The 13,023-nt window shown below is 32.7% G+C and overlaps 1 protein-coding gene across 1 annotated transcript; it reads left to right on the forward strand.

Annotated features, from left to right (window-relative positions):
* Nucleotides 1-4,885: 4,885 nt before the first annotated feature.
* LOC25489365 (translation initiation factor IF-2) lies at nt 4,886-5,839 on the forward strand. The gene has a single exon (XM_013605293.3). The coding sequence runs from the start codon at nt 4,886-4,888 to the stop codon at nt 5,837-5,839; it is 954 nt and encodes a 317-aa protein (XP_013460747.1).
* The last annotated feature ends 7,184 nt before the right edge of the window (nt 5,840-13,023 follow it).

Below are 13,023 nucleotides of genomic sequence, written 5' to 3' on the forward strand. Positions count from 1 at the left end.
GACGTCTTTATCATGTAACCTCTGATACTGGTCTTTGTTCGTCTTGAACAGGGATCAAGTTTTTAATATATTTTGTCGTTTCAAAAAAATAAAATTAATGTGGGGATCAATTTTTTTATACACATGTCTATATTTTTACTCGTATTTAATACTGAAATAATGTTTTGTACAATTTGTGCATCTGTCTATATTTTTATTCATATATCAATACAATGATTTTTTTTTTTATTTCTACGCAAGTGCGACTTGCTTCCAAAAGAAGAGCGCAACACGCTCAACTGTCTGTATGCACGGATATTCTGTTAGAGCATTTGATTGATCTCTTGTGACATCTTTATTAAAGTTAATATTATTTAATTATTTGACGGAATTTTTTAACCTCACTAATATTGTGAGTCTAGATCCGCCGCTATTAATATGTTGATCATTAGACAAATAGTAAGCGTACTCAGACCTATCTTTTGTGCATGGAAACAAATCAGTAACTCAACTCTACTAACATGAGATTTTTTTTTGGTTGTACAACTAACGTGATTTTTAGCAAGAGAGTTTACCCCTAGGAAATTAGCCTGGCCAAATAATCAAGGTGCATTTCAAATCATCATATCATATTTTAATAAAAGAGAAATGATAGGGACAATTATTTTCTAACACTTTCTCTAACATTTTTTTTTTTGAGCAAACATTCATTCTTTTATTAGGTGAACCTCATCACTTTATATAAAATTTAATTTTAAAGCGTAGTATCCATATGGACTTCACTCAAGTATATTGTTTCCTTTTCTCTTTACAAACTTTCAAAAGCCGTTCTTTTTCTACCATTTGAATTATTTTGACAGCTGAAGGTGATTCATGACAAATAAATATAGAGAAAACTGAGATAGTTTTTTATGGAGTAATGATATTTGAACATCCATTTTTTAACAACTTTTGTGACAATCATCTCTCATACTCTCATTGTACTTTTATTCTCTCTCTTTCTTTTTCTCTCTATTGTTATTGTCCAATAAAAAGAGAGGAAAAAGGTTGTCATTAAAAATTATTGAAAATTAGTTGTCAAAATATCATTACTCTCTTTTTTAAGCTACAAAAGATGAGTGAATAAACAACAAGTTACAACAGCAACATAACAACGTGAAATGGGTACATCTCAAAATCAATTTAAAGGACAAAGGGCATAATGGAAATAGGAAAAGCGTATGTTTACAATCTAACCTTAAATTGACAAAAGAAATTGGTTCTAATAAGAAAAGCGTATATTTACAAATAGTTCATTTGGTTATAATAAATATCATTAATTATTTTTTGTCAAATAGTCTACTAATTAGATACGTGAAGAATCTAAAGTTCGACCCTCGATCCTTCCATATTACATGAAATATCTCTAACAATTAAGTTATACTTATAGAACATAAATATTATTAACTTGTTAGTTAAGAAAGTGATTATACCGAAACAATGTATCATATAAGATCTAGTTAAATTATTAAATATTAACATTAGAAGGTCTCATAGTAGGTCAATATCTTGTCATTAAATTAAATGTGATAGTTTAGTGATAAGATCTCGACCTTTGTAATTTTTAAAAATTTAATTAATCTAATTCTCCTTAGAAACACTTGTAAGATGACCAAATGTGCCACTTTAATTAATAAAGGTTTCCCCTTGTCCAAAATAAACACCTTAAATACACTTAGTCCTTTGTAACCAAAAAAATTTAATGAGTTAGTTAGTTAGTTATTTTGAGTGTTCCTCCTATTTTTTCTACTTGATAGTTATCCAATCAGTTAGAAGAATCTACCTAGTCAAAGTCAAGCTAGAAAACCAAGCAACTGAACCGCCAAATTTTCTCAATTACATATCTTCCAAATCTTAATCCAAATTTCACTCTCTTTTTTTCTTCTTCCATTCCATTTTCATTTCTTGCAAGTTGTTATAATCTCCCACATTATTCACAATTCTTGTGCCATAACCTTCAATATTTCTTCTTTTTCTTTGATCAGTTTTGCACGTGAAAACCTTTCTTCTTTGTTTCCACCATGACGACCAAGACCGTTCTTCCAATCAAGAAAAGAAAGCCAGAAATACAAGCCCAAAAATGCAGCATCACACGTGTGTCTGCACCATCACCATCACCAAAACCCTTGAACAATGCAAACCAAAAGAGCAAAAGCATCCTCACAGAAGAATTCAAAGTTGCTTTGCATGTGATGATTTACAAGGCTGAAGGAATCGACAACCCCGCAAATTACCCAAGTGTTAACAACAGAGCTTACAATGTGGTGTATTGGTTAAAGCCTGATGAAGAAGCTTCCACCAAGATTGCTGTAGGTGTTAACCCTGAATGGAATCAAGATGATATGGTCGTGTTAGAGAATCTTGATGATGAAGTTTTTCTGAATGTTGAGGTACAGAGGTTTGATTCTTTGCTTGATCCTGGAACTTCTAGTGGTAAAGTTGTGATAGGGAGGGTGAAGATTCCTGTTCCGATGGAGTTTTATCGACGTAAAGTTGGGTCGTTTCCTCTGCTTAGGAGTGATGGAAATGGAAATAGGCTTGAAGGGAGTATTCTGCTTGCTATGAGACTTCAGAGAATCAAGGGTGATTCTGAATCTACTCTTCAATATTATGCTGATGACTTGTTTTTTGAAGATGATGTTGTTAATTGAGAGATAGTTACTTAAGACTTAGTACTTTGTTGTGCATGATTCTGTGAGTAATGAGTTCTTTTTCTTTTTTCTGTTTACTATATTCTGTTACGATCATACTAGTTGGTTGAATCAAACTCATTTGTGAATTGTGGGGATGTATTGATATTTGATACTAGTTGTTATGCTAGCTTGTGTTAATTTTTGTTCATGTGTGAAATTCTGAGGTTAGATAGAATGTGGTCATGATCATTGATCATGAAATTTTATGACTAATCTGTGTTAACTAGTACGTACTAATTATGGAATTTGTTTTTTTGTTTGTTTGGAATCAAGCCAAAGATGGAATTTGGTAGTTAATTAGCTGTGAATCTTGATAGGAAATTTCTTGGTCCACAATGGATGGATCATGGTTCATGCTGGTTTAGACTCTTTAATAGATATGTGAAAACACAGGAATTCCCATCCGAAATATGGTGAATCTTAATGTGTTAATACCAGTATGTTCAATCTTAATGCTGCCAAAATGATCCTTCAATTCAATCTATATCAAACCAATGCCATTCGTTATAGAGAGCACTGAAGGAAATATAGAGTGTCAGCTTCCAATTTGAATTTAAGTGATTTGTCCGGTGAGAACTAGTAGTCTAGTACATATTGTGACCGAGGAGAAGTATCATATGTGATCTATAATAGATTGATGTTTGAAAATAGCACAAAATTTCCACAATAACCGAGTGTTGCTACGATTAAGTCAAAATTTAGGCCGTCCATAGAAGGATTGGCGTTGATTCGATAAAAATATGATAAACAAATAGAATTTTGTCGAATCAACATTGATTGAGTTACGTACGGTCTCAATAGAGAGGACGTCGTTGGAGGACGGTGAATGATGTTTAAGATCCTAATACCATGCATTGTGCACTTCATAATCTTATGCTCAGAGACTGAGGAGATTTTTTTTTTTTTTGGGAATAATGTATCTTGAAACTTACTTTCTCTGATCCATATACTAGCAACAAAAAAAATTAGCTCGCACCCTTAAAGAAAAGTACATAACTTTACTTAACTTGTCATAGGAAAAAAAAATTGGATGTCTATGTACACAAAGATTCGATGTAAGACATTTGTACAAACACTGATATTTGAAAGTGAGTTCTATTTGCAGGTTTACAATGCTAAATTATTTATGATGTTAGTGGAGGAAGGAAGAAGAAAATGAATAATGAATTTTAAATCAATTTATAGATAAAAAACGTCACTTTATAATTATTTATAATGACCATATTACCTCTTAAAATCAATTTTGGACTCCAAACATAATTTTAATAGTAAACTTTTTGTATTCAACTCACTTTTATATGAATGTATCTAAACATAGAACATTTTTCAATCAAATCACTAGTAACTAAAGATTGGGTGTGATTGAGAACGGTTGGTCGGAGCGGAACAACAATCGATCGAGTTGAAGTTGAGGATATTTGCAAGCACTTCAACGTTCAAGTCGATAAGAGAACAATACTTAGAGATATTTTTTAGAAGAAATAATATGTACCTTGCTTCGATGTGAAAAGTGGTACAAATAAAACTATGATGGAGTTTAGTCGTTTGCAGCTGCTACGACCATTGAGGGATGTAAGGTGTTACATGTTGCAGCCATTCGAACTGGCCTAAGTATGCATTGAGGGTGGACGTGGAGCTCAGATAGGACTCGAGTTTCATATTCCATTTGGTCTAAGGTTTGACCTATGATGGATGTGCATGAAAAAATAATTGAAAGAAGATGTCAATTCTTTAAATAAATCTCAAATATTTTGAAGAGATTTTTTTTTTTTTGGTGGTGTCTAGGGTTCGAACCCTAGTTCTTGCATATTTATGCATTGTCCTTGCTAAATGAATTAAGCTCATAGGGACAGATAATTTGAAGAGATTAGTCTTAACATACATATGCCAAATATATTTTTAATTAAAAAAATATGTAATCAAATTTTGTCATTACAAAACACTAAAATTTGAGTTTTTTTTTCTTCATGTTTAGTTAGTTATGTTTTCTTGTTTAACAAAAGTTTAGTTAATTTGTTTGATAGATCAATTTGTCACAAAATTGGTCTTCACAACCTTCCAAAAATAAAATAAAATCGGTCTTTGGTCTTCACTATTAAAGATTGGATAAGCCTTAACTACACATCCTATTGTGTCATAACCAGTGTTAGTTGCAACCTCATCACAAAACAACAATGGCATCTTCACGTCCTCCACCGTCAAAATCCATCGATCTCGACTTAACTATCATCTCCGCCAAACACCTCAAAAACGTCAACTGGAAAACCGGCGATCTCAAACCCTATGTCGTCTTCTGGCTCGATCCTGACCGTCGTCTCGCCACCAAATCCGACGATTCCGGTAACACCTCCCCCGTCTGGAACGAACGTTTCACCCTCCCTCTCTCTCTTCCTCTTCAAGATTCCACCCTCACCCTTGAAATCTTCCATTCCAAACCCTCCGATACCCCTAAACCCCTCGTCGCTACCCTCCGTCTTCCCCTCAAAGACCTTCCTGACCTTCATCACTCCACAATCGTCAAGAAATTCTCCGTCGTTCGACCATCGGGTCGACCGCAGGGGAAAATTCATCTCAAAATTAGCCTCCTTGGCCGCTCTCCTCCTCCGCCATCGCCACCGATATCACAAATGTTTGATTATAACAACACAATCCCTAATCCTCACCCTAACCCTAACCCTAATTCTTCAAATCCTTCCTTTGTTTATTACAGAGGAAACTCTTCTTCTGCACCTTCTCCACCACCTTCACCTTCACCTTACAATTACTACACCAATTACTCTGATAATAACTATTCTGGTGGCAGTTACTTTCCTGGCTATTATCCTGGTGGTGCTTATCCACCGCCGCCGCGGCCTTTCTTTGAACGTACTGGAAGTTATGCTGCTGCTGCTGGACCGAGTGGACCGTCTGCGCCGCTTGAATATTCATCCTCGTTTGATCCAAGGCCAAAAGGCGGTAAAATGGGCTTAGGAGCTGGGCTGGCTGTTGGTGCTGCTGCTGGGGCGCTGGGTGGACTTTCTCTGGAAGAAGGGATGAAGTATGAAGAGCGCAGGCTTGCGGATATGGTTGAAAGTGATGTTGCTTCTGCGAGGGATGATTATGGAGATGCACATTACCGAGATTATTGAGTTCTTTGTGGCTGGTGTTTGATAAGGTTTGGAGTTTGAAGGATAATTATTCTATCTGGTGTTGCTTTGACATATATAAAAAGATATATATGTGATGTATGTATATATTTGAATTTAGTGTTGGATTGAATGCATATTTGTTGCTTTATTTGATGCTAGATGATAATGAATGAAGTAAGAAAGAAAATGTTTACCATGTGATGCGATGATTTGGAATTGTTCATCCGGTTATATTATGAAAATTAAATAAATTTGGTTTTCTTTTAAGTGTGGCTAGTGTGTTCTGTGTTTTGTTCATGATTTCTCATAGGTCTATGTATAATGCAGAATTAGTTTGCAGCATAAGTCTGTTCATGATCTTCCTCAATGTTGCGTGAGGTTTCCCTTTTAGCGTTATATTTATGCCTAATGTATCTGATATGGGTACAAGGCTATGTTACCTTTTCATAAATTAACCTAGCAAAAGTGAACCCATATGGCTTTCCTTTCAAATGTGTAGCATGTTGAAGAATTTGAGGTTCTTCAGATGATTGCTTGTTAAGCATTTCAGCTGTGGTGCTTATAATGTTGCTTTATTTATCAAATATTTGACCAGCTAGGGCGTGTATTGACTTTTTCAATATTGATAATTTGAATTCATTGCTGAATGAGCTTATGGAAATATCGAGTAAAATAATTAAAACTGAAATGAAGATGTACGTGGTTATATCGATGGAATATAGGTTCTCGGTCAGTTCTGCTTTTAAACTGTAGTTCTTATGTTAAAAAGCATGCGTTTCTTTGTTTCTTATATAGACTCACATTGCTACTTTTGACGTTTGTTCACTCCAGAGTTTTTATCACCTGGTTCTCTTCATATAGTAAATAATGACAATGTCACTTTTAATCCACATATCCAGACCAATGTCAACTACTGAAACATAATTGAACTTGAGCTCTTCTGCATTTTGCATCATCCAGTGAGAGTTTTTTTTTTTTTTTTTGAATGGCAAATATGCATTATCCACTGAGAGTACTTGTGTCATTGGATCTATCACTAGAACAATTTAGCCTACATGTTCAGATTGGTGGTGAGTGGTGGCATAATTTGTTTGCGTCCCAATGTACACACTGTTAAAATTAGGAAGCTCCAATTGGTAGCCAGCCAAATGCAGTGATAGAGTACTTCATCGTGTTTACATGCATAATGGTTGGAGTGCACCGATGTGTAATTGTTTATCTTTCAATTTAAATGGATATGATATTGCTTTTGTCCTTGCTAAGAACTAAAAATTAATTCTTTCATCATGTCATTTTTTAGTGGAAATTATTGTTTTTTAGTGTACTGATGTGATAGGGCAGGTATGGGTGTTCACACTTAAAGTTGGTTTCTTTTTAAGTGTGTCTACTATATTCTGTGGTTTTGTTCAGAGTGTCTGTATAATACAAAATCAGTTTGTAGCATAAGTTTGTTATTGATCTTCCCGATTGTTGTGTGATGTTTCCATTATAGCATTATCTTTATGCCTAATGTACTTAACATGGGTACAATATGCTTGTGTTAATCATGTTTGCCTTTCCATCAATTAACCTTGCGAAAGTGAAGTCATAGCCCATATGGCATTGTTTTCCTTTCAATTGTGTTCCATATTGACGAGTTTGAGGTTCTTTGGATTATTACTTGAAAGAAATTCTGCTCTCCTTAAATTCGTTGGAAACTTAGGGCTAGTGCAGCTTATAATGTTGCTTTATTTATCATATATTTAACCAGCTGGGACAAGTAGTGACTTTTTAATATTGATAATTTGAGTTCATTGCTGAATGATATGGAAATATTGAGTAAAATAATTATAAATGAAATGAAATCATGATGTATGGGTTAATATCAAAGGTCTATAGGTTCTCACTTAGTTCTACTTTTAAAACCGTAGTTTTTATGTTAAAAAGCATGTGTATCTTTGTTGTTGCTAGACGTACATTACCACTTTTGGCGATTGTTCACTCCAGAGTTTTTCACCACCCTGTTCTCTCTTCATATAGTAAGCAATGGCATTGTCACTTTTAATCCACATGTCCTAACCAAACTCTATAGGTAAACATAATTGAACTTGTGCTCTTTTGTGTTGAAAAAGATGACCGAGATAGTTAATTTGATAAGCAAATTATCCAGTGGGAGTACGTATTTCATTGGAGGTATCATTAGAATGATGTAGCCTATGTTTAGATTGGTGGCGACATACATTTTTCCGCGCCTCAATGTAGACACCTTGTGAAAATTAGGAAGCTCCAATTTGTATCAGTAGCTAAACAAAAATGATGCAGCATTCCGTTGTGGTTATGCACATAGTGGTTGTTGGAGTGTACTTTTGTTTATCTTTTGATTTGAATGGATATTGTCCTTGCCAAGAACTATATCTTTCATACTGTATGTTTTTTAGTGGAAATTATTGTTAAGTTACTTCACTGTCGTAATACATTAAGGCTGAAGAATGTTTAGCACAAAAGAATGTTCTGTCAGTTGTGGGTTGTTAGTTTACTTTTTTGGTTATCCAAGTTGAAAACAATTTTTTTGCCATATATTCGAATGTGATACTTTATTGTTTTCAGTAAGTAAAACTTCTTTCCAGTGCACTATGTAGGAATACATATTCCAATCGCTTGAGATTTTATTCACCATAAACCTGGAAAACATAGGCCCTGATATTCTAAAATCTAGATGAGAGAATGTCTCCTTCTCCATTGGCTCAAGCATCGTTCCTAGACGTGCATTGAAATCATTATAATTTGCAGTGTTATACTTATTGTACGAAAAATGCTTCGTGTTGTGGTTTTTTTTTTTTTTTTTTTACAACAGCTTCTTGTTGTGGCTAGCTCTATGTGTATAGTTGTCTTGATTAGCCATGCTCCTCCCATAGGAATTGCGCTGACTCTGGACGTGTGGTGTGAGATCATTAGGAAGCTTCCTTGGTATTCTTCTCTGGTTAACATGTACATTGTTCATGCAGAGAGTGATAGGCTGTCTGGTATGGCTTGAGGGAAAATGGAATCCCTATTTGCTCTCTGACTTCATATAGGAATAGGGAAGGTTTCCTTGTCTCTAAACATCCTTGTTCTGGTTTGTGGGATGAATGTTTATAAAGTAGCCGATACTTTTGATTTGGGATCTTTGTTCATGTTCTTAAATCAGCAGTCTTTTTTAAAAAAAAATAAAATAAAATCAAAATGATATATTAATCAGAGAGCCATCTTCCATCACTGTTAAAAAAGCAAAAATTAGTGAGGGAATTTTAGAAAGGGAAAACGTGAAATTCCTCTCTAATTCCGTCACTAAATTTTACGACCAAGGAATTTGTGAGAAATTTTATTTTTTCTATCACTAATTTCCCTATCTAATTTTACTTTTTTTAGTAGTGCATGTATAAGGTATACCACAGAAAACACTAACAAAATACAATCTTAAATCAGCAGTCTTGGCACCAATGGTGCCTCCATCCACCCAAAAAAATGCACTAGAACGTAAAACAAAACAATATTCAAATAACTTAAAAACTTAAAAGTAAACTAATAACTTTAAAAATAAAAATTTATAACAGGGTTCCTTTAAATTTAACGTATGTAATCTGTGGCATAGCCTTTCATGTAAAAGGAGTAGCCTTGACTACCTCCAAATAATATTTTTTTGAATTGATTAATATATCTAACTATCCCAAATAATAAATATTGAGGTACATGATTGATAGATTTATATGTATAAGTTTGGTACTTCCGATGTCAATAACAACTATAGAGAAAACTTTTTCATCAAGAATCTATTTTTTAAACCGTCAATTATGGATAAAAAAACACATTTTGTCCAACTTTTTTAAATAGCATACTATCAATTTTTGTCATTTGTTGCTGCTCTAAGTTAATTTTCGAATTATTTTGTTTTTTATCTCTACGACACTTGCAATTTTTAATGTAAGTTTTTAATTTTAGTCTTTAATTTTTCGTTATATAGATTAAGGCCAAGACTTGAAACACTTTTTTTTTTGTAAAATTTTAAAAAATTGAATGCAATTTTTGTATGAACTAAACCTAAAAAATTATAATTTATAAGACTAAAAACATATTTTATCCTTAAATTTAATATGTTGATTTTAAAATATTTTATTTTTTCTTAAAGTTGTCAAGCGAGTCTTTTTGTGCTTACCTATGGTTGTCGGTTTAAATCCTAGTTTCCGCACATAAAGCGAAATTATTGTTTATATTAATAAAAAAAAATTAAAAATCATGTCCTCAACCAACAAATCATGTCACTATGCATAAAGATTATTATTTTTAATATGACCGGGGCTTTCAAAATGTTCAAGAGGATCCTAAATTAGATTTGAATGATCATAATTCATATCCATTCATGAACTCGTGCCTCATTTTCCCTGTATCTCCAGGGTGATTGAATCTATACACATTGTACAAAAAGAGAAAAAGAAGACGAGAATCACAACCGATATCCATATATCATCCAAATAAATACAAAAATCTTAAAAGTTATTCCTAGTTTATGCTGGTCCAAATAACATAATAGTACAAAAATCTTTTTATTTTTGACAAAATAGTCCAAAAATCTTAAAAAGTTATTCCTAGTTTATGCTGGTCCAAATAGCAAAGAATCTGATTATGATATTAACTCAACTCACCCTCTTAATAGGTCCATTTGATTGAAATTAACCACATACAGATAACCTGGAGAAAAAGACTCTTACAAAATAGAAGTACAATTATTATGGCTATGATGAATCCCATTACAACAAAGAACGGAAAACCAATTTGTCAAAAAAAGAAAATGAAAACCAAATGATTAAGCTTAAGTGAATATTAATGATGAGATGTTCTGGAGAACCATGTTTGAATTCCAACAAAAATAATCTCTAGCGAGACTTTACTTTTCCTTTAAGATTATCAAAGACCATTTTTTTTTTTCCGACACTTCTTATGTTGGTTAAAATTCATTGTTCGGTTTTTTTGTTTTTTTTTGTCAAGTAGTCTAGTGGCTAGAGAAATTCACCTTAAAGATGAATAAGTGGGATGTCCGAGGTTCGAACCCCAACCCCTACACATATTGTGCATTATCCCTTACCGGATGAGCTTAGGGGACTCATTGTTCGGTTTAATATGTCTCATTTTAGATTGTTTAAAAAAAATATTATCAAAGATCATTTCGCTCAAAAAGGAGGGCTAATGAGCAAAAAAAAAAATTGCATTGCTAGACCATGATTGCTTAGTGGTCATTGTGTTGAGTTCAAACAATTCTTAATTTCAAACTAATATTTTATTATTTTTAAAAATATTAAAATTTGTCTCCATGAGTTTAGGCTAGGTAGTAGGGGCAATGTATATTATATGTAGGGGTTAGAGTTTGAACATCGCACACCCTAATTTACCACATTTAAATATGTGAGCTCCCGCCAATAAACTTTTTAGGGTGTGTTTGTTTCAAGTTATATTTGTTGATTCCTGAGAATAAAATGATAGAAATGTATATGCCTATGTTTGTTACAAGTTTACTAAATTTTATTCCTGGGTATAAAATGTTCCTGAAAATAGAAAAATTTTCCCAAAGAAATTGGTGGGAATAAAGTTCCCATGGAGATGAGAATAAATTCTAATGTAGTTACCTATTATAATCCTTATTTTTATGATTCCAAGAAATATTATAAAACTAACCAAACATGTTTTTTCTATATACCTTGGAATAAAATTCCTATCTTTATATTCTAAAGAATGTTATTTCCAGGAATAAATTTGGTAAACTTGAAACAAACACACCTTTAATAAAAAAAGAGACACCGATTAAAGTTACTAAAAAAACAAAATTATATAGTAATTATTGCATTAAAAATTGTGTAATTAATTCATAAATAAGTCAACAAAATTTTCTTTTATGGTAATAAAATCCTTTTTTTGTATGATTAATCAGTGTCCGGGGACCCCGCTTAACAATAAAAAAAACTTACATTAAAATCTTAACCGTTTATAATCTTAACCGTCAAAATTTTGATAGGAGGGAATCCGATTTGGAAGTTGCAGAAGGCCGCCAACCACCTGTCATCAACTTTTAAGGGTGCATGCACCAACACACCTTAAGGCTGTCTATAAAAACAAGACACAACAAACCCAACGTCTCAAACCATTTTAATATCGAAGAACGCACATAATTCGAAGTTCAATATTAACACTCCAACGTAAAATTGGTAAAATGGCTTTCATGTTTAATTACACAAATTCATTCGATATAAGAACCTTGTGACAAAAGGCGTGATTGGCTTAGCAGTGAAAATTGTCCAAATCGACGTTTTATGTGAAGCTACCTTTTGTAGCTTTTAAACCACGGCAGAAAGTGCCTCGTAACGAGGTATTTGCACTTCCACCGCTTTAATAAACACATACAAAGTTGATTTGATTTGTCTATAACGATTAGCTCAACTGACAATGTTTGTTAGGTTTGACACGTTTACTTAGAATTTCACAGTTTAAATTTATTATATGTGAGTTTCAAATTGTATTTGTCACGTGACAGAAAGTAATTAATTTGATTTGAATGATATGATCATATCCGATCGTGAATGCATCCCTCATTTTGCTTGTATGTGTTGGGTGATTGAATTGAATTGAATCTATATATCTATATACATTGTACAAAAGGAGAAAAAGAAGAAGAGAATCACAATCACTACAAACCAATATCCATATATCATCAAAATAATTACAAATATACAAAAACATAAAGTAATAGTTAAAAGCTTAAAAACTATTCCCAATATATGTTGGTCCAAATAGCAAAGAATTTGATTATGATCTTAGCATTAACTCACTATCTTAACAAGTCTATTTTGATTGAAATTAACCATGTGTTGATAACCTAGACAGGAAAAAAAAAACAAAAAATATTTACAAAATAGTACTGCTATTATTATTAATAGCAAATAATTTGACTATGATCTTAGCAATAACTCACTAACTTAATATGTTCATTTTGATTGAAATTAACCATGTGCTGATGTGCACATAAGCTAGAGAGAAAGGAAAAAAAAAGCAAAAATCATACAAAAAAGTACTGCTATTATTATCAGCAGCAAAAAATTTGATTATAATCTAAGCTATAACCCACTTTTTTTTCTTTCTAGGGAAATAACTCTCTTAATAAGTTCATTTTGATTGAAATT

Source organism: Medicago truncatula, chromosome 3 (assembly GCF_003473485.1).
Source record: "Medicago truncatula cultivar Jemalong A17 chromosome 3, MtrunA17r5.0-ANR, whole genome shotgun sequence".
NCBI classification, from domain to species: domain Eukaryota; kingdom Viridiplantae; phylum Streptophyta; class Magnoliopsida; order Fabales; family Fabaceae; genus Medicago; species Medicago truncatula.

Bases quoted from the DNA above. Each gene is read 5' to 3' on its own strand.
- LOC25489365 (XM_013605293.3), top strand. From the start codon at position 4,886: ATGGCATCTTCACGTCCTCCACCGTCAAAATCCATCGATCTCGACTTA.